The 21,524-nt window shown below is 35.2% G+C and overlaps 2 protein-coding genes across 5 annotated transcripts in view; one reads left to right on the top strand and one right to left on the bottom strand.

Moving 5' to 3' along the window:
- LOC121969861 (putative gamma-glutamylcyclotransferase At3g02910) overlaps positions 1-21,323 on the bottom strand; it is a 50,792-nt gene extending 29,469 nt beyond the window's left edge. The window contains exons 1-2 of one of the 4 annotated variants that reach the window (XM_042520145.1): positions 20,725-21,322; positions 19,521-20,044 (exon numbers count right to left, since the gene is read on the bottom strand). In XM_042520145.1, coding sequence (XP_042376079.1) covers positions 19,979-20,044; positions 20,725-21,252 — 594 coding nt within the window. In that variant the 5' untranslated portion in view covers positions 21,253-21,322 and the 3' untranslated portion in view covers positions 19,521-19,978. Of the gene's footprint in view, positions 1-19,520; positions 20,045-20,724 lie in introns of those variants that run through there. The other 3 variants (XM_042520144.1, XM_042520142.1, XM_042520143.1) reach the window with 3 other exon arrangements.
- Positions 1,022-16,778, top strand: LOC121969860 (choline-phosphate cytidylyltransferase 2-like). Its single transcript, XM_042520141.1, has 8 exons — positions 1,022-1,421; positions 10,031-10,144; positions 10,365-10,460; positions 10,986-11,028; positions 11,097-11,252; positions 11,399-11,467; positions 15,343-15,453; positions 16,491-16,778. Exons 1-8 carry the CDS (start codon positions 1,129-1,131, stop codon positions 16,578-16,580), a joined length of 972 nt encoding a protein of 323 aa, XP_042376075.1. The 5' UTR covers positions 1,022-1,128; the 3' UTR covers positions 16,581-16,778.
- Positions 21,324-21,524: the final 201 nt, after the last annotated feature.

Below are 21,524 nucleotides of genomic sequence, written 5' to 3'. Positions count from 1 at the left end.
ATCGTTGTTATGCTGGTCTTTAAAAATCAACACTACCTTACTGAAGGGTGCTGGTCTCTAAAGACCAACACCAAGGGTGCAGGTCTTGGTGCTAATTTATGAACTAATGTCAATTCAGCACCAAGGCTACAAACTAGCACCCCTTAGCCTTGGTGCTGGTTTGTAGAAACCAACACCAAGGTGTTACTAGTTTGTAGAAATTAGCAGCACCTTGGTGCTAATTTCTACAAACCCGCACTAAGGTTACAAATATAGTCAAAATTTTAAATTTTAATTTCTCTTTCATCTGCATACAAAATAACTTTTTTCTCTCTCTTGCAGGTAAGATGATATTGGTTTTTAAGTTGGTGATGATTTCTACGAATTATCACCAAGGCTACAAACCAACTCTACACTGGTGATGGTTTGTAGAAATGAGCACCATCTTGATATCGCTTTCTACAAACTAGCTCTACACTGGTGCTAGTTTGTAGAATCAACATCACCTTGGTGTTGCTTTCTATTAACTAGCGTCACCTTGATATTGGTTTATAGAAATTAACACTAAGTGATACACCAAGGCTACAAACTAGCATTGATGCAAATTTGTGATGTTGATTTCTACAAACAGCATGACCTTAGTGCTAGTTTAAAGAAATCAGAATCAAGGTGGTGCTAATTAATTCAAACTAGCAACAAGCGATGCACCAAGACTAGAAATCAGCATTACACCTTGGTACTGGTTTGTAAAAACCAACAGTAGATATCAAGTGGTGCTAGTTTGTAAATTTAACACCAAAGACCACCTTGATTCATAAACCAACACTAATACCAATACCACCTTGATATTAATTTTTAAAGAATACCACAGTGATGACTATGTATGTTGTATGTAATTAAAGGAGAAAAAATTTATTGCATGCGTATGAGACTTGAGAGGGAGTAAAAAAATTTAGTTAAAACTTTTTATAGATATAATATATATATAAAATTTATATCGGCCAGTTAAAAGATGCCCCTCCCCTTTTCTTGGTTCGTCTATGATTTTATTATCGCTCCGTCTCTTTAAAACGAAAGAAACCAATTTTGTTGTTTCTTCGTTCCTCCGCCTCTCGTCATTTCCCTCCAGAATCGCAGCACCGTCCGCCGATGCGCCGCACGCTAGGGAAGGTGCCTCCGGCGAGCGATCCTATGGCGCAACCGCCCTTCGGTAATGCCGACACATGCTCATTGGCGTCGAACTTGGAGTTGGAAGCCCCCGCCACGCCCACGACGTGGTACGAGACCCTCTCTTGCTTGGCCCACCCTACCGCGGTCGCGGAGAGCTCGTCTACGGAGGAGTGTGTTTGTTCGTTGGAGCGGCCTGTCCGCATCTACGCTGACGGGATCTACGACTTGTTCCACTTCGGCCACGCTCGAGCCCTCGAACAGGCAAAGAAAATGTGAGATCCCGTGCAGTTCATTATCTAGGCTAATTGATTGACTATATCCTGTTTTGTTCCTGTCGCTTCTTGTGGAGTTATGGTCCAGTTAATGTGATTGATCTTTATTGGGGATAATTCCTAGATTCTTAGGACTTAATTAGTTTCTATATTCATCAAATACTAGAAGGAAAAAGAATAATACAAGTCAATCACACCGTGAATTGGTGTTGATATAGTTTGAAAAGAACTGAAAGAATTGTACTCGGATTAAAGATAGAATACTGTCCCAAAAGAGAATTGCTCTTTCCACTTACAATTACTATTCTTTTTTATCTCTAGAATAATTCATTCAATTAGAATACTGAAAGTGTAATAACGCCATTTGACGTAGGTTGAAGCCCTCACTAAGAATTGCACTTGGATTGAAAATGAGGAAAATTCTTATATGGTCCTAAAAGAGAATTATTCAAATTACCAATTCAACTTATAATTACTATAATTTATAATCTCTAGAATAAATCATTCAATCAGAATAAGTACATTACTTTATTTAATTTATAATAGGAGATTATTATTGGAATTGGTCTTTTTAATTATTGACAAGGCACATCCGCCTAATAGACCTAATGATCGGGGAATCTCTAAGAGGAGTTACCTAGGACTAGAGTAGGTTGGGAACATGGTAGGGAAATGTACGAATGAAAAAAAGAAGCCCGAGCTAGTCAAGGATAGCCCCTATATGAGTGCCAAGGTACACATGGGTAACACCCCAAAACCACCCAAAAATATACTCAAATACCCCAAAAAGAAAGTGTCATACACTTGATCATGTGTAACAAAATCAAGGAAAGACTTGCCCAATCAACCTAATTTATTAGGTGGGCTCTCGGGCCATGTTCCCAACCTATGCCAGAGCCCTTGCCTCACCTGATAGGCCTAATGATCGAGGAACCTCCAAGAAGCGTTACCCCAAACTAGAAGCAGGTTGGGAACATGGAAGGGAAATGCACAAAAGAAAAAAAGAGAATGAACCCTAAGGGCTCAAAAAATGGGCTTGCAACGGATTCGATTGATCGATTCCTTGTGGCATATAAAGATTGGTGAAGCATAAGGTCCATAATGTTCAATTGGTGTTGATAACTTCCTTTTCTCCCTCGAGGGTGGGTTTTGTAGGAGTTGGGTGAGATACAACACTTTTTCCTAAAGGAATTAGAGTAGCATTTACTCATATAAAAGAATAAGACAGGTTTACCAAAAGATTAAATAAAAGAAAAGGGATAAGAGTGGATTTCTTTCTTCAATGCATTCCATCGGGGCGACAAGGGTACTTCTTTTGTAAGATAGCCCACTCGAGTCAACTTCTATCAATTCAATTGGAAGGCAAGGATCCAATCTATAATCCATTCAATTGGAGTTCCTAGTTGGCCAAAAACACCCCTAAACACCCAAAAAAGGAAGGACTATACATTCGGTCCTACATAATAAAATCAAGGAAAGCGCTCGCTTCTAAGAACAATTAACCCTCCCTCGCCATATTCCAAACCTACTCTAGTCTGGGTAACTCCTCTTGGAGGTTCCTTATCATTAAATCTATTAGGTGGGGTGAGTGTTCCAGCGTAGGTTGGGAACATGGAGAAACCCTAGCCGCCACCTATTTGACCGATTTAATCAGGCGAATGCTTTCCTTGATTTTGTTACGCGCAACTAAATGTATAATGCTTTCTCTTTTGGGTATTTGGGAATGTTTTTGGGTATGTTTGGAGTGTTACTCATGTATTCCTTGGTACTCGTATAGGGGCTTTCCCTGTCTGGCTTGGGCTTCTTTTTTTCATATGGATCCTCCTATGCCATTAGACTCAATCCCCTACTATATCATCATTTCTATTTGAATGAATTTTATTTTGTTTATCATTGCTAAGCAAGTCTTCTTTGGTCTCCCTCTTCCTCTATTAATGTGCATATTTGTTATGACCTCACATTGTCTAATTAGAGTATTTATTAGATGTCTAAGTATATGTCAGTACAATCTTAAAATTGTCTCTTGAAGTTTTATGTCAATAAGTGTAACTCTGACTTTCTCTTTAATATTCTTGTTTCTTATTTTGCCCATCCTCGTATGTCCGCATATGCACATTAACATTCTCATGTCTACGATTCTCATCTTTTGCTTCTGTGCTCTCTTTATAGCCCAACATTTAATTTCATATAACATAGCAAGTCTAATCGTCATTTTGCAAAACTTTCCAATAAACTTTAGAGGTACCTTACAATTAGAAAGAACGCCTAACGTGCTCCTCCATTTGAATCATCCAATTTGTATCCTAGGAATTAGATGCCTATACAAAAACATATATTCTTTGGCAAGAAATCAATCATCAAAACAATGAGTTAATTAATTATGAATTAAAAGCTTTTTGATTATTGGAGGTCGATCTCATTGAAGTGATCATCCTTTTTTCCCTTTTCTCTATTTTCTACTGGGTCCTATCAACTTTGTATCAGAGCCCAGTTCTTCACAGCCACCAATTATCATTACATTATAATCCCTCTACCACCATCATTGTTACAATCCCTAATGTAATCATTATCATTATCCTATCTATTGATAGCATTAGAGTCATGAATAGTTCAGGCCTTAATCTACCTGCATTATTTCAATTTTATTTAATAAAGCTTCCTTTAAAATATCCTTATTTGTTTATTTCTATTAGAAGAAAAAAATTATTATTATAAAAAAAATATGTTTAGTCAATTTAACATGTCGGCAATAAGATTTCATATAGCTAGAAATTGGAGATCCTATTAAACACAAGAAGAATTCCCTTAGTAGAAAAGTAGAGATGCTACTGAATGAGTTGCTAAAGCTAAAAGATTTTTTCTGCTACATGGCATGCCATATGGATCCAATGGATGTAGCTTCTTTGCATCTAGAAGGGGAGGCACTCTAATGGTGTTAATTATTTGAGTTTTTCCATGGGTCTACATCATTGGAGGAGTTTGTAGATGGTCTTCTCAGCCATTTCATCCTCCAAGAGTATGAGAATGCAAATAAGAAGTTCTCCAAAATTCGACAATCACAACAGTAGCAGAATACCATAATCGCTTTCTCCAACTCCTTAACCAAATTTGTGGTTGGTCAAAGCAAGAATTGTTGAACACTTATACTGGGCTTCATCATGATATTAAAAAGCTAGGATGTACCATCCTCACACTATAAAAGTTGCATTATGCTTTACATGACTGCAATAAGAAAAGATCTTTAAATAAAAAATGAAGAATAACAAAATTGTGAGGAATCTATTGCTTGAGATGAGTTATGATAATACAAATAAGTTTAAAGTGCAATAAAAGAAAATACTAGTGGAACAGATCCAGCAAAAGAACAAACAACAATAATATATCTATAAAGGGGATTGAGGATCTAAACATATATTTTAGGTCACTGCATTGCAGCCTTTTTATGAGCCTCTATCATTTACAACAATCCCTACTTCCATCATTCAAGAGAACTAAGGAACAATACCTTGTCTAGTGCAGCCACATATCCCCTTCAACGAGTGCATTAAATGCAATATCTTCCTCTATGCTCACAAGTTTGGCGATGAGTATAAATTGCTAGAGACCATAAAAAATGGGCACCTTGTTCTCATCAATAACTCCAACTAAGTTCCTCAGAGAAACACTGTTGAACTCACTTTTGCTCAAAGAAAATATACCACAAGACGTCTCAATACATTAAATACTACTCAATGCAAGCATGGTGTAGAATATTCTTTTATCATAGCTCATTGAAGACTCGGGGCAAGGTAAAGCAAAGGAAGACTCAATGCAAAAGTCGCTTTTACAAAAGAAAGTATTGACATGCTTATAACCTCATAATGAAGACTAGACACAATATACCTTGACAAAGCTATTTTAGGCATATCCATTTGGACTCTAGGATGAATCATACTAGGTTATTTGTCTATAATAACTTTATTAGGAGGCTTCAATTGGTCCACATTTTATGCAAGCCATCAAAAGAAAAAGAAAAGAATAAAAAATAACGAAGGAGGATGTGATTGCTTTAAAGGGCAATGGAAGGATATGGCCTCAAAAGAGAATTATTCATGTTACTCCTTCAACTTATAAATATTGTCCTTTATTATCTCTAGAATAATTTATTTAATTATAATAAGAAATTACTTTATTTTATTTAGAATAAAGAGATAGTTATTAGACAAGGTGCATCTTGGATGCCATAAATAAATTGCAAGAAATCAATCAATAAAAACAATGAGGTAATTCATTACTAAATAAAAGCCTTTTGTTTATTGGAGGTTGGTCCCCTGGAATTGATCATCCTCTTTCTGGGTATCTCTTATTTCCCATGAGATAGGATGCAAAATTTCTATACTTTCAATTAAATTAGTTAAAAGAACAGATCATTTGGGAACAACAAGCGGTTGTTCTAAGGTAGTTAGCACAAGGTAAATCTTTTTGAGAATGGATTTGATGTGTGCAACAAATCTCACTAACTTTGGCTTAATTATTACATCATAAATGATATGAATTTGAATATTTCTCATTAAAACTGCACCATTCAATGAACCACATGAGGTATTATAATCTCAGAAAGTACATATACCTACCATTAGTTCACATTTAAAAGGCATCTCTATTGTTGGATTGTATTATGACTCCACTAATAATAGATTGAATCAGAAAATAAATATGAGTTCAAAGCAAATCTAATACAACAAGATATTGATGAATTTTGCTAAGAGTAGCAATTTGAACCATATTAGGAAAGCAATATAAATTCTAGTTTAGGTCAAGTAGATAAATCCGAAGAGGAGCTGAGATAGCAGTCATAATTGATCAAATCTCCTATAGCAACTATATCCTGTTTAGATGAATAATAAAGGTTACTATCTACTAAAACATTTTATTTGTTATCTTATGATATATAACAACTTAACAGAACAATAATATTCAGTGACAAAAAAATGCTATAATTTAGTAACATCGAATATTTATTATTTCCATAGTTATTTAAGGCGTAAGGCGTCCAAAAGTGCATAGGTGCTCTGGGACCTAAGGCGCGCGATGCAAGGTGAGACGCACGCCTTAGTGAAGTAAGGCGTTCTAGTATAAATTTTACAATTCAAACATATATAGGGAAGTTCTACCAAAATATCTTACTAACAAAACTATAGTCCATAAAAATATTAAACAATAATATAAATATAAAATTCAATAGCAAATAAATACATTATGTACATAATTCAAATTTTTTTAAAAAAATTAAACATCTAAATCATCAAAATCTTCATCATCTTCCTCAATCATATCATTATCATCATCACTTTCAGATTTATATAGCTGAATCTTCATCAATTTCCTCAAAATCGATTTCTTTCTTCTCTCACAATGCACACGCTTAAGGTGCACAGTCAAAAGAAACTCACTTTGTTGTGCCTAGGTGCAAGGCACAGCCAGGCGAGCACCTATAATAACTATGATTATTTCTAGTCACAAAATAGTAGAGCAAGTTGCATTGCAAGAAAAAGCTGAAATTTTATTTCATTTTATTGAGCACTTGGGATTTCCTGACCGTCAAGTTATGAATGTATAAGATTATAATTTATCATGTATATTGGGGTGTCACATTTTGGTTTGTGCTACTATTCTTGTTGCTACTATCTCTGGACTCTAAATCTCTAAATAATAATCTAATAATTGAGATGTTTTTATACTATGATCTTATGGTTGAAACACGAAACAACTCTTTCTTCTGTGATCCTGAAGTATTATATGAACTTTTAGATCTCATGTCATTTGAACAATATAGATATTCATTGTCTACAAATCTTGACCATAGGACTGACTCTACTTTCTGGCCAATTTTACCAATTGGATGAAGGCCATTGGTTTGTGTTTCATTCTCTTCTTATGAGAATTATTATCCATCTCATTTCAATGAACCATCAAACTTAAATTATAATCTCAATTACCTGATACTGGATTAAGTTTAACAAATGATAACACAAACAGGTTCTTATATATGGATGCCAAGAACAAAACTTTTTCCCTCTATTTTTATATTTCTATTCCTCTGTTTTTTTACTAGTTAGTGGCTTTTTATGATGAAGAATCTAAAGTTTGATGTTTTCCTATCATGGTCTAACAAGCCTTGGCTTGAGCCATATAAGCTGCCATACAATGATTGTATATGTCCTATGCAGTCTACATATACTGTTAAAAAAGTTCTGAGATACAAATGATTTTATTCATGAGAATTTTTCAGTTTTGTTAATTCCTACAGGCAAAAAAACTCTAGTTATTGTGAGAATAAAGTAAAATAATGGGTAATTTATATCTGGAGAATTATGTATCAATTAAGTTGCTTCAAACATATTGTGAACTATACAAGGTTTAAAATTTCGACCCGTGCCGAGGTTTCGGTCTCAGACCGGAATGATACGGTTTCGTTATCGTATCGTGCTGTGCCGATATAGTTTCGGTATTTTTTATTTATCTATAGTAATTATAAGATAAATATGTTTATTGTGTATATAAAAATAAATTGTATATTGATTTATTATAAGTTCTCAATTATTGAATAATTTAATATTGATAGAAAAAATAATTAAAAATAATTTTATTTAAATAGAATTGATATATTAATAATTCAAATTTAAATGGAAGCATCTATAATAATAATAATAATAATAATAATAATATAAATTAATACAAGATATTACTTTATATTAATAATAATTATATAAATTAACTATTTATTCATTTAATTAATTATTAATTAAATAATATATATTTTAAATAGTAAAAAATATCAAGTAAAAAAATTTTTAAAAAAATTTATCAAAATATAAATATAATTTATTAGAATTTTTTAAAAAAAAAATTAGAATTTTTTTTTAAAATTTAAATGAAATTTAAAATAATAAAAAATGTATTAGAATATAAATAAGAATTATTATAGATTTTTTAAAAATTTTAAATGAAATTTAAAATATCATTTTTTTAGAATATTAATTAATAAAATTTATTTAATTTATTTTAATTTTAAATATATTTTTTATATATTTTATTAGGATAATTTAATTAGGGTTTATAAAAGTCTCTTTGAAATATCACACATCCTCCTTGGGAATTTTTTAAATTAATTAAATAAAATAAATAATTATTAAAAACAGAAAAAAAAATCGCGACAGTACGCGAGATCGCGCCGCGATGATTGTGGGCGATCCTGCAAGGGGCGTCCGGCGCCGCAGAAGCCGTCGCGCACGATGCCTTCGGTGCTGCAGAAGGTGTCACGGGACGCCGCCGGAGGCGTCCCGCGTCTCCTCCGGCGCCACCGAGACGGGGACGCCTCCCGTGCCGGTTTCGGCCGCCTGGCGGAACGGTAAAAACCGTCTGTGCCGGGCGGCACGAAACGACATTTCAAACACTGGAACTATATAATTTCCCAGAGTGACAAAGAAGTAAAGGCAACAGACAGCTTGTAACTTATGAGGGTGAATTTATATGGATTTCAAATATAGCTCCCCATATTTCAAGTAACAGTTGAACAATAAATTGGAAATTCACCTGCCACATGTGGCAAGCACTCTCAGGTTTCTCTCAGCAGAATTCCATTTATGCTCCAAAATTTGAAACCACTCCGAAAGACACAAATTTCAAGAAAAAAATTGAGAAAGCTGAAAAGCATAGAAGATGCTAGTCAAGTGCTCTTAAATTTCAGAAAGTAATTTTAGATATAAAAAAGAAAAAATTGGATCCATGAGAATTCATATTTAGTTCATATTCATTTAAAAGGAACCCTACTGGTTACCTTCTAATGATGTACTTCATTACAATATTATTCCTTATTTACCATTACTGCATCTTAGAAGACAAAGCTATACTATTTTTATGTTGAACTATAGTTAACATAATGAGGATTTCCTAATAAATGATATTTTTTTTACTTTAATGACTTGAGTCCTTTTTCTCATCAAAAGCTTGACTTATCATCACAATTTACTAGAATAGTGAGAAATTCACAATTAATTTCTTGATAGAAAATTTTCTGTATGAGTAGATGCTTCACTAACCTAAGTCTTTAACTTTAATTATATGAGTTAGATTGAGTAATGAGTTTGAATCTTGGAAACAACTTCTTGCAAAAAGCAGGGTAAGGCTACGTACAATGGATCCTTCCCAGGGATCCCGCATGTAGGGAGCTTCGTGCACCTGACTGCCCTTTTTTTATTAATAGATTAATGGGTATGGAATTTTTGGTTTTGATTTTAGCATCCAAAAATAACTTTTTAGCTGTATCAATAAAATGTCCCTTCAATACTTCCAATGTTGCCAATGTCAGTATTGGTGGATCATTCTAATAAACAGGTTGCTTTCTCAGACAACTTATATATTCTTTATTATGAATTTCACTAATTATGTTTATATGTGATACCTCCTAACCATATTTTTGGTACGTCTTCTATCTGTTTTTTTTCAAATATTTGGAAACAGTTTCCTGCACATTTATTTTTTTCTTTTATGACATGATGTACTTTTATTTATTGATAAATTTTGTAGTTATTTACACCCTGTTTTAAAAGATTTTGCTTTCCTTTTAGATTTCCAAACACCTATTTACTAGTTGGATGCTGCAATGATGAAATTACTCTTAAATACAAAGGAAAAACTGTCATGACTGAAGCTGAGCGTTATGAATCACTCCGTCACTGCAAGTATGTGTTTCTCTCCCTGATTTTTCCTCAATTTTCATTTCTGTTGAAGCTTAGTCTGATGCTTGTCACACCAAAAGTGTTTAATTTTGAGTGAAGCTTTAAAATGCGGTTTCCTTTCTCTTTCAAGATATAGTCCTTAATGAAAATGGATCTTAATTGTCGTACAATTGCTGGGATGGTTGGATAAGACTTCATTCTAATATTTTGCTTTTGTATTTAGGTGGGTAGACGAAGTGATACCAGATGCTCCATGGGTCCTTAACCAAGAATTCATAGACAAGCACAACATAGACTTTGTAGCTCACGACTCCCTTCCGTAAGTTTGATTAACCAGAGTATTCAGAGAAAATTGTATGAACAGCCAGATTTTCATTCTGCATGGCTCTATTTTTCAGTGTTGAGCTTATATTTATTCAATGAATGATACATGTGATTGTTGGATAACTTAAAATTTCACTGTAGTGGTAAAGATAATGATTTTCCAATTTTGTAGCTAGAATTGGCACATAATGTTTTGATTTATTTCCTATTTGTCAAAGTCTTTTTGGTTGCCAAACTCTTGTTGCACACTCAATGAAATATATAAACCTGGATATTTGATGATGTAACGTGAGAAAGAAATTGCCAGTATCCAATCCATTACCTCACAACTGAACAAATTTAATCAGATTGATAAGCAGCTACATTCATTGTCTACAACGTACATCTGAGAATAATAATTCTCAGCTAGTTTTCATATTTTTCGAATTTCCTGATATGGCATGTGTATCCTGTCCATAATTTAATTTTGTGATGCTTTTTCACTGCTCCAACTTATTGTCATTAACATGATTCTTTGCAGATATGCAGATGCAAGTGGAGCTGGCAAAGATGTCTATGAGTTTGTTAGTTCCTTTTCTATCACTGTTAGAATGGTATTTTAATGAATGGAGGATTAATTGTCTAAATGTAGGTCAAAGCTATTGGGAAGTTTAAGGAAACAAAGCGAACAGATGGCATTTCCACATCAGATTTAATAATGAGGATTTTGAAAGATTACAATGAATATGTGATGCGTAATTTAGCCCGTGGGTATACAAGGAAGGATCTTGGAGTGAGTTATGTGAAGGTAGTTATTTGTCTTTATTTTCCCTAATTTAGCTAAAAGCCTAGAAGTTGAGAATCATCATCTTGATGGTAACAACATCTTATTTTCATTTATTGAGTGATTCGACCCATCTCATTGAGACATTTAGTCACATTTGAATGTTCCAGGAGAAGCAACTGAGAGTGAACATGGGAATAACTAAACTGCGGGAAAAAGTCAAGGAACATCAAGAAAAGGTGTGAGTGCTTTTTTTTATTATATACGGCTCATTAGATTTTGTTCTCTTGTTTTCATTATGAAATTCTGATGTATGTTTTGTTTCACTCAATTACCTTGTCGCATAAATCGTAGCAGCAGTTTTTCTTAACAAGACAAATGTTAAAGTCACAAGTGCCGGCAACTAGCACACATACTTGATGCATGTATCAATCAGAGTGGTTTATCTTCATAGATTCAAAATCTTGACTTAGTGAAAAGAGAAGAACACTTAGTCACATTCAAAAGTAGAGCTGTCAAACGGGCCAACCCATGACGGGGCGGGTCGGCTCGTGGCGGGCCAACCATTTGGCGGGGCGGGGCGGGCCGACCGTCAACTTGGCGGGTTGGGAAATTTCCAATCCAACCCAATCTAAGGCGGGTTGTGGGTTTGGCGGGCCAACCCGCGGGCCTATCATTTTTTTTTAAAAAAATTAAAAAATATTTTATATTTTCAACGTTTTACTTCGGAAATGTTTCATCAACCAAATGTATCCATAAACATGTATTTTACATATAAATGAACACAAACGAGTAGTTATGTGAGATAAAAAGTATTATTTTTATTTCAAAATTATAACAAAGAAAGATAATAAATTGACAAAAAACTTAGTCTGCATGTGTTTCTCAACCCGCGGGCCAACCCAAGCCCATCGCGGGCCGACCCGCGCGGGTCGCGGGCCTAGGCAGGTTGACCCATGGTGGGCTTGGGTTGATAAAATTCTAACACAACCCGCTTAAATTGTTTGGCGAGGCGGGCCAACCCGACGGACCCAACCCAAATTGACGGCTCTATTCAAAAGTGGGAATAATAAATCTCAAATTGACTTTCTTATGGTTAGGAAAAAGGATAGAAAGATTTGTAAAGATTGCAAAGTCATCCCGGCAGAAAGCTTGACTACCCAACATAGGGTAGTAGTGTTGGATATACGCCTCAAACATAGTATCAATAGAAAGAAAATATATACAATTCCTATAATTAAGTGGTGGAAGTTAAAGGATGGGAAGCAACATATATTTAAGGAGAAGGTAGAAGTACAAGCATTAGGTGAAATATACGATGACTCTAATACAACATGGGATAAGATGGTATCAAAGTTGAAAATAGTAGCTAAGAGTGTACTCGGTGAGTCAAAGGGACATGCACCACTAAGTAAAGAATCTTGGTGGTGGAATGAGAAAGTACAAGAGAAAGTGAAGGAAAAACGAATAGCTTATAAGGAATTATATATTTGTAAGAACGAGGAAAACTTGAAAAAATATACAATAGCCAAGAAAGAAGCTAAAAAAGTAGTGAGTGAAGCAAAAAATGAAACTTTTGAACGGTTATATCAAAAATTGGATACAAAAGAAGGGGAAAGAGACATTTATAGAATAGCTAAAGTGAGAGAAAGAAAAACAAGAGATCTTAGCCAAATAAAATGTATTAAAGATGAATGTAATAGGGTATTAGTAAACGATGGAGAAATAAAAGAGCGGTGGAAGCGGTATTTTCATCAACTTTTTAATGAAGGTTTAGGTGACCAACTTAACTTAGGTAATTTAATTAGGTCAAATGAGGATAGAAATTTTAATTTTTATCGTAGAATTAAACTTCAGAAGTAAAACCAACTTTAAATGAGATGCACAATGGAAAAGTCGTTGGACCAGATAGAGGTATGGAAGTGCTTAGGGAAACAAGGTATTGAATGACTTACAAAATTATTTAACATGATATTGAAAACAAAAAAAATATCTGATCAATGGAGGATAAGTACTCTAGTTCCCTTATATAAAAATAAGGGAGACGTACACAATTATGCAAACTATAGGGGTATTAAACTAATGAGTCATACTATGAAACTTTTGGAAAAAGTAATAAAAAAAAAATTAAGGAGACCACAGTGACAAAAAATCAATTTGGGTTCATGCCTGAAAGGTCGATAATAGAAGTTATACATCTTCTTAGACAATTAATTGAAAAATATCGGGAGCAAAAACAAGATCTACACATGGTATTCATTGAATTAGAAAAAGCTTATGATAGAGGTTCAAGAGAAATTATATGGAGAATTTTAGAAAGGAGAGGTGTTAGCGTAACATATATTGAACTAATTAAGGATATGTATGAGGATGTAACGACCAGAGTAAAGACTTCAGGGGGAGTAACTGAAGCATTTCCAATAAAGATAGGGTTACATCAAGGATCAGCACTAAGTTCCTATCTTTTTACACTAATTATGGACGAACTCACTGCACACATTCAAGACACAGTACCATGGTGCATGTTGTTTGCAGATGATATTATTTTGGTAGATGAGACACGTGAAGGAGTAAATGCTAAGCTAGAATCTTGGAGGGAAACACTAGAAGGGAAAGGTTTTAAGCTTAGTAGATTAAAAACAGAATATATGGAATTTAAGTTTAGTAATATTAGAAGTAATGAAACAATTGTTAAGATAGGAGAGAACGAGTTGCCCGGAACCGAGAGATTTAAATATTTAGGATCATTTTTACAAAATGATGGAGGGATTGAGAGAGATATCTTACATAGAATACAAGCAGGATGGGTGAAATGGAGGGTAGCGTCGAGTGTTCTATGTGACCGTAAAGTACCTCTTAAACTTAAAGGTAAGTTTTACAAAACCGCAGTTAGACCTGCTATGTTATATAGAGCTGAATGTTGGGCTATGACTCGAGCACATGAGCAGAAGATGAGAGTTGCAGAAATGAGGATGTTAAGGTGGATGTGTGGACATACGAAGATGGACAAAATAAGAAATGAGAGCATTAGAGAGAAAGTCGGAGTTGCATCTATTGAAGAAAAACTCTGAGAGACACATTTAAGATGGTACGAACATATATTTAGACGACCAATAAATGCTCCAGTTAGGCGATGTGAAACTATGATAAACATGCATATCAAACGAGGAAGAGGAAGACCAAAAAAGACTTGGTTAGCAACAATAAAACAGGATAAAATTTATTTAAATATAGATGATGATATAATAGGAGATAGAGCTCAATGACGTAAAAGGATTCATACAGCCGACCCTACCTATTGGGAAAAGGCTTGGTTGTTGTTGTTGTTGTAGTGAAAAGGTAGCATGGATGTTGCAACTGCTAGGCTATCTAGTGTGTTACGACTATGGAATATCAAGACTTTACTTCTAATAGGCCTTTGATTCTTGTGCGAATGAGGATATTATCCTGACTATCTGACAAAAAAGTGTACGTTAGAATTATCATATGACTCAGGTAGGTGAATATCCAGAAAATAGCTTAGAAACATCAAACACGTGACTTTTCTACATTATTCTACTGTATCATGTTTGAAGCATATAATAATATCCAATTGCAACTGAATGTCACTGACTATCTCGGTGAAGTCATCCGATCATAGGATAATAATCATACATGCATATGTTACATGTGTACTTTTTAAACCTTTGTATCTTCCTTTGAGCAGTTCAACTTTCATTATTACGAATTTTCTGAAATAATTGATTAAGTTGAGAATTTAACATACGATTTGTAATCTGTGAAAATAATCTTATTTGACACTATTGAAATAGCTGCGCTGCTTACAGAATTTTTTTTCTTTGAAATAACTCCCAATAACTACTGTAGTTTGTTGAACAGTTGAATGCTTTAGCAATGATAGGTCTACGTCATAAGAACCTGATGTGAGAATCAGTAGTCACAATAGCCACCCTTTATGAGCAGTACCAAAATTCGTTAGTTAAAATTTTAGCAGCATTCATGTAATGCTTGGTCCTTTTCAGTTAATTTCCTTCTCATTTTCTTTTAAATTCATGCCAACTAGTTGAATCTCCAGCTCTTTATGTTTCAGCTTTTGACAACTATTTTTCTGCAGTTGCACACGGTAGCAAAGTCAGCAGGAGTCCAACCCAATGACTGGGTGGAGAATGCAGACAGATGGATTGCAGGATTCCTTGAGAAATTTGAGGAGGGCTGCCACATTATGGTAAGCTCACTACCCATCTCATGTTGGAATTTTTCAAAATAAACTTGTTTACCAAAAAAGTTTTCTAAACAAAAAGAACAAAAAAGAGGGCTCTTTTGAATTGGAACTTTTGTCATACATCAAGATTTTGAAAAAAAAAAAGATTGATTGATATATTTGAACATTAGGCACTTGCTTAAAGTTATGTCAATGGACTTAATGGAGCAAAGGTGATATCGCTCACCCAAAGCGGTCCAGTATCACCGGTTCCATAGCAATATACATGCGGGTAAATTACATGCGGGTAAATTACGGGCGGGAGGTGGGGTATTTTGTCAATGGACTTAATGGCCTCTATGGAGGCATGATCTGCTTTGCACATATTGCAAAAGCACAGGATGGGCTTAGGTAATATGCAAAGCGTATGAGTGGGGTGCGCTAACAAAGTGCCTCATGTTCACCAAGTGGGCTACTGACACGTGTGCATGCGACCGAGTGATGTGGTAGGGTACAATGCAATGTGATATGGTGCAGTGGAATGCCTTGTTGGTGTACTTTGCCTCGCTTCAAGGCACATTTAGGCATGTATTTAATCTATTGCCACAGTATGTGACATGGGTTGATGAGCTAGTGTTTGAATTTGTGCAATTTAGGTTGTCAAACAATCCAATGATCAAAGATAAACTTGGATGGGTGTAACCTAAGAGACAATCAAATAGGTGCAGACTAGTCTATATAAGAACTAGAGTGAGTTGGGCAAACTCATTTCTAATTTAAGAGAATTCGCGAGTCTCTTCCTCCCGCTACCAATAATAACCTTGTTCCTCCCTTTGGATGAAGTTTTGACCACCTGATTTGTGTATTTTTGGCCACCTTGTTTTGAAATTGGTGGATGAACTCTTTCTCGCCAGTGTAAGTTGTAAAAGAGTGGATAATCTCAATTGCTGTTCAATAGAGGAAATTTGTTGGACCTCAGATTATTGTACAATAGAGGAGATTAACTGTCCTACATTTCAATCAACGTGTCGTCTATTCTGCTCAGGCTGTTTGTATGACAGGAAATTGCCATCAAAGACCGGATTCAGGAGGGACTCAAGAGGCAGCATAGCAAGTCCAGTGCCGACCTCCAAGACCCAGAGCTCTTGTGAGATGTTTACCAGTTAACTCGATGCTCTTCGCCATTCTAACATTATGTGTATTCCCCTTACTAAATTTGGAGAGAATTGTTCTTATCCTTTCCATTCTTTTTTCTGTTGTGTTTCCTCTTACTGCTAAGCAGTAGGATGGCCTTTTCTTTATTCAAATTACCCTTATCAGCAAATATCTTATACGTGTTATTATTTTAATTGAACTTCGGCCTGGTGCTGGACTGTTACAATCATTATTTACATGGTGATAACTATGTGATAGATGGTAGCAAAAGGTAATTAATTATGTTCACCCCAAATATATCTGAGTATGTCCCTAAATTATAGGGAGGGAAATAAATTACGAGATCACTGACCATCAAATAAAATAGCTAGAAGATGAAAGATGTGATAGATATTTTATATCTTCCGGGATAAAATGAGACCTATGGAAAAGGTCATTTGAAGATTAGTTGAAAATATATATGAAAAAATTGCTCCCAAGTTGTGGATGTCATTGGTTTCTTTGTCGGTATCGGTGGCAAGGTTCGTGTTGGCCACAACCGAAGGGGATCCTTTGTCGGTATCGGTGGTGGTGATGAAATGAATTTAGTCAATGCCTCATGGTATTAAAATTTTAGTATCGGATCTATCTTGTTTTTTATTAGAATGACGATGGCTTGCTTTTGATCTTTCGGATAATATGAAGTTAATCAAGTTAGACTGATTTTAATCAAAGTCAGATAATTTTGAATCAACAAAAATTATTCTTAAAACCTAAATCTAATTAGATCCATGCCAATGCCTCGTGGTATGAGGTAGAAAACTTTGTTTGTTTTTTTAATTCTAGGATGCATTTTTAGAAAGGAAAATTAGAGAACATATAGTGAAATCCGATGAGTTGTAGGATATCACGATGCTGAACTAATTATAGGATAAGGTGATATGATTTTGAAAAGTTTGAGGGCACAACTATAATCTGCCAAAATTTAGGAGGTAAAATGTAAAGTTAGCAAGCTCTAGGGAAGACGATAAGTTTACATTTCATTTGGTAAAATCTATTGGAATAGACACGTTGATAACCCAACGATTATAGTTAAGGATAAAAGGATGCATGAATTTTCCAATAATACGGGAGCAAGAGTGGAGGGCCTCTTAGACTGGGAGGGGCCCTGGCCCTCCCTCAGTCTACAATGATGAAAAATACGTCTTTAGAAATATGCTCACTTCGTTAACGGTGAACCGATCACATTGCCGACCTAACCCTCTGTCTATAGGACGAGGAAAACGTCCTCAAAAAAACACTCGCTTCACCGACAGAGAACCGATCACAGCTTGTACTACCGATCAAAATGGTCTCGCTGAGTGACCCCTATCAATATCTAGACCTGTCATTACCCCTTGCAGGAGTGATCAAATCAATTAGGTCTAATAGTCTTATCTTCATGGGCAAAACAAAAGACTATTAATTATTAGAGTGTTAAAAAGGAATCATTTACTTTTAAAATAAAATAATATCTTTCAACTTTATTCTCAATATATTTATTATCTTAAAAATATCTTTATTTCTATACTGTTATAACAACTACTGATGTGTTAAAATAAACTGAACTGATATAACTTGTCGAAAATATTATATACTGAACACTTTTATATAAATTATTCTTTATCAATTTAATTAAAATTATTTAAAATTATTTAAATAGTTGGCATAACCAATAAATTATAGTAAAAATTAATTATCCTTAGTCTTGGCATCTCTTCGTCTATACGAAGATGATAAATTATAAAATCAACTTATATCTAATTGCAAAGTAACTAAAAGTATGATGAGTTTTTTTAATATTCATCAAGTTAATAAATAAGTTTTTAATATAAAAATATTCTCTATATAATATTTTAAATCAAATTGAATTAAAAAGAAAATTAATTTACTTTAAAAAGAAAAATAATTTACTTTAATATGAATTAACAACTATGTGTTTATGTGTTGAGTAGTGAGCCTCGGTTGTAGAGTCCACACATTGAATTATTTTCTGATTTAACTATTTGTCAATTTTTCTCTCGTGCTTTATTGCTATAAAAAGTTTCTCTGTCTCCGAGATATTTCTGAAGAGGAGAAAACAGTAGATCTTCAAAAGTTCTTGGACTAACAACTGGTTGATTGTAAACAAGTAAAATTACTTAGCATCTTTTTTTTATGCATTTAATTGTGTTTACCTAATAAATGCGTCCTTGCTAAATCGAAATCGAGTTTTTATTTGCAAAACTGCATTCCCTCTAGAGATTCAAACTGTGTCCACTGCAGCAAACGCTATGGTGTAGTTGTTATATGTTATACCGGCTACTCATATACTGAAATACAAATATTTTTGATATAAAATATATATATACGGTGGCTCTTGACGTGCTATCCTAGCTTAACTAGTAATTATATTGTCGTAGTGTCATGCATGAGAATTGAACCTTAGTTGTTTGGGAATACACTATACCTCTTACCACAATACCACCGCACCAAACTCTAGGGGCTACTATTACGGTATCCGGCTATTCGCCATTCAAAAGAAATTTTAATTGATTAATTAATCAAGCATAATCTTTATATTTTCTCTCACATATATCCTAATTTTGCTGGCGACTGTCGATGATGTTGCCTATGCAACGTGTAATTCTTTGCCAGATGATGATTTCTATGCCATTTTCACAATCGATCAAATCAAAGAAGCTGCTACTAAAGTGAGGGCATTGACTTGGTAACATGATGATCTATGCTGTGGTTCAAAGTTCAAGGATTCAAAGGCTTTTCATCATGAACTTAAAAAGTCAACCAAACCAAAGCTTGTTTGAGGTCAAGCACAACCATCAACAATTAGTCAAAATTCTCAATATCTATACTCGATATTGTTGTATTCTCCAACCTGTTTATGTAATATTCAAGTTCAGTAAATGTTTAGATATGTTGCGGAACCCACAGTGAACATGCTAAAATCACTACAATTTATTGCGAACATTTATGGTCGATGCTTAATCCAAAACTAGTAGCATCAAGATTTATCACACACATGTATTTCTGCTTCAAGCCACTGCTTTTGTTCTGCATCTTAACCTAGTTAGGCATATACACACAGACAGGTAGGTAGCTCAAAGACGAGAGCACAAGTTGAACTACATGTTAGTCTTTGCTCTGCGTCTTAACCTAGTTAGGCGACGAGAGCTGTTGAACCTGCATCGCCAAACACATTCACTAACATGCCCGTTACGATCATAAATGTGCCTCACCGCATCTTATTCCTGGCTTCATTGGTTAGACTTATCCAACTGCATTGCCCTGCTCAATTATGCAGTCACTGGAGCTGAAACTTCTTAACTTCCACAATTTCTACAGGCAAGACAACCCTTGGTGAATCAATATCAGTCCACTACTCGTTAGATTCCCGAACAATAGATATGTGATTCTGCTTAGGAATTGTTTCGGCAACACCTACCTTAATAAACATGGACCACAAGTGATGTGCATAGTCTTCTCCAATGGAAAAATAAAACTCATCTAGAATGATGCAAGTTATGGTAAAATGTATGCTTATGCTTGATGATGAATTGATGATACCTCTGAAGCAACGACCACCATGAATTGAAATGCATGAGGAAGAGAAAGGTAAGTGGCAAAATACACATAAAAAGGATAAGATCCCGACTATATTTGGTCTATTATATGCAATTTACCCTACACAACTCGAATCCTTGATATCGAGGCCAAACTTTACCCCAGGATCCCCTTCTAATTAGCAAAATGTCCATCGATCAGGAAAATCCATATGTGAATTTGTGGATGTATCCTTCTCTTTTCTCTCTAGATCTTTCATCTAAATAATCAGACTTTAAAAGTTAAATTTAACGAAGGCTCCGTTCATCTAAATAAGCCGCCGATAAAATTCTCCGACGAAGCTCCGGCCAACAATTGGCTGCGGTGAGCAACTCTGGTAAGGCTCATGATCAACAATAACGAAGGGAGAGACAAAAGCAACTATGAAAAAAAAAAGGATTTTTGATGATAGAATCAATTGTATTTTTGGGAGAAATGGTGAAAATGGGTTCTTGTTTCTTGCAATTTAGCGATAAATAGTAATTCATTCATCTAATAAGGAGAGGTAATAAAGCGCCGCACCTCGCCAAGGAACGTGGTGCCCGCCGGCCGGTCCTTGGGTGGCACGTACCCACTCGCGTCGTCCTCCGTGTAGGATCCGAGCCCTCTTTCTCCGCATCGCCGCCACAGGTCGTCCCCGATGCTCGGATGAGCGAAGTAGGCCTCCGCGGTAACAGCCCCAGGCGCATCCTCTCCTTCCTCAGAGTCACGGGCCTCGTCGCCATCGGCCCCTGGAGTGAAGGGGACGACGACGAGAGGGATCCGATCGTAGTGGCCGCGGGTCGTGCCCTCGAGTTCGTCGAGGCGGGAGAGGCCACGGGAGGAGACAGCGTAGAGCTCCCCGTCGACGCGACGGCCAAATCCGGGGAGGCGGAGGAGAAAGGGGATGGAAAGGGGACCGATGACGAGGGGGAAGCGGCGAGCGGTTCGGGCGAAGGTGAGGAAGGAGGCGTCGCCAGCGGCGGCGAGGTCGGCCAAGAGGGAGTGGTTGGGGAAGCGGCGCTTGAGGGTGCCGTAGACGAACACGAGAGCCGTCCGATCCAGATCCATCGTCTCTCGTCCTATCTAGTAATGCTACCCTCTAAACTAATCTGGTAATGCTACTTATGTCCTGGGTACAAAATTATTGTAAATGGGATGTTAAATAAATATTATAATATTTATTTAATTTTTTTTTATTGTGAATGAATATTATAATATTCATTTATAAAAGAGAGGAGAGAGGATGTTCAAAAGTGTGAACATCTCTTCTCTCTTAATTTTTTTAATATTTTTTTTAAAAAAATATATATATAAATTTTAATATTATTTAAAAAAATTAA

The sequence above is a fragment of the Zingiber officinale genome, chromosome 4A (assembly GCF_018446385.1).
Source record: "Zingiber officinale cultivar Zhangliang chromosome 4A, Zo_v1.1, whole genome shotgun sequence".
In the NCBI taxonomy this organism is placed as follows: Eukaryota; Viridiplantae; Streptophyta; class Magnoliopsida; order Zingiberales; family Zingiberaceae; genus Zingiber; species Zingiber officinale.
This window is presented reverse-complemented; position numbering and strand designations above follow the sequence as displayed.

What these genes read in the sequence shown, in the direction of transcription:
- LOC121969860 (XM_042520141.1), top strand. Translation starts at nt 1,129, where the DNA reads ATGCGCCGCACGCTAGGGAAGGTGCCTCCGGCGAGCGATCCTATGGCG. An exon ending in TCAAGGAACATCAAGAAAAG is followed by an intron (nt 11,468 to 15,342) that starts GTGTGAGTGCTT and finishes ATTTTTCTGCAG; the next exon opens with TTGCACACGGTAGCAAAGTC. An exon ending in AGGAGGGCTGCCACATTATG is followed by an intron (nt 15,454 to 16,490) that starts GTAAGCTCACTA and finishes TTTGTATGACAG; the next exon opens with GAAATTGCCATCAAAGACCG.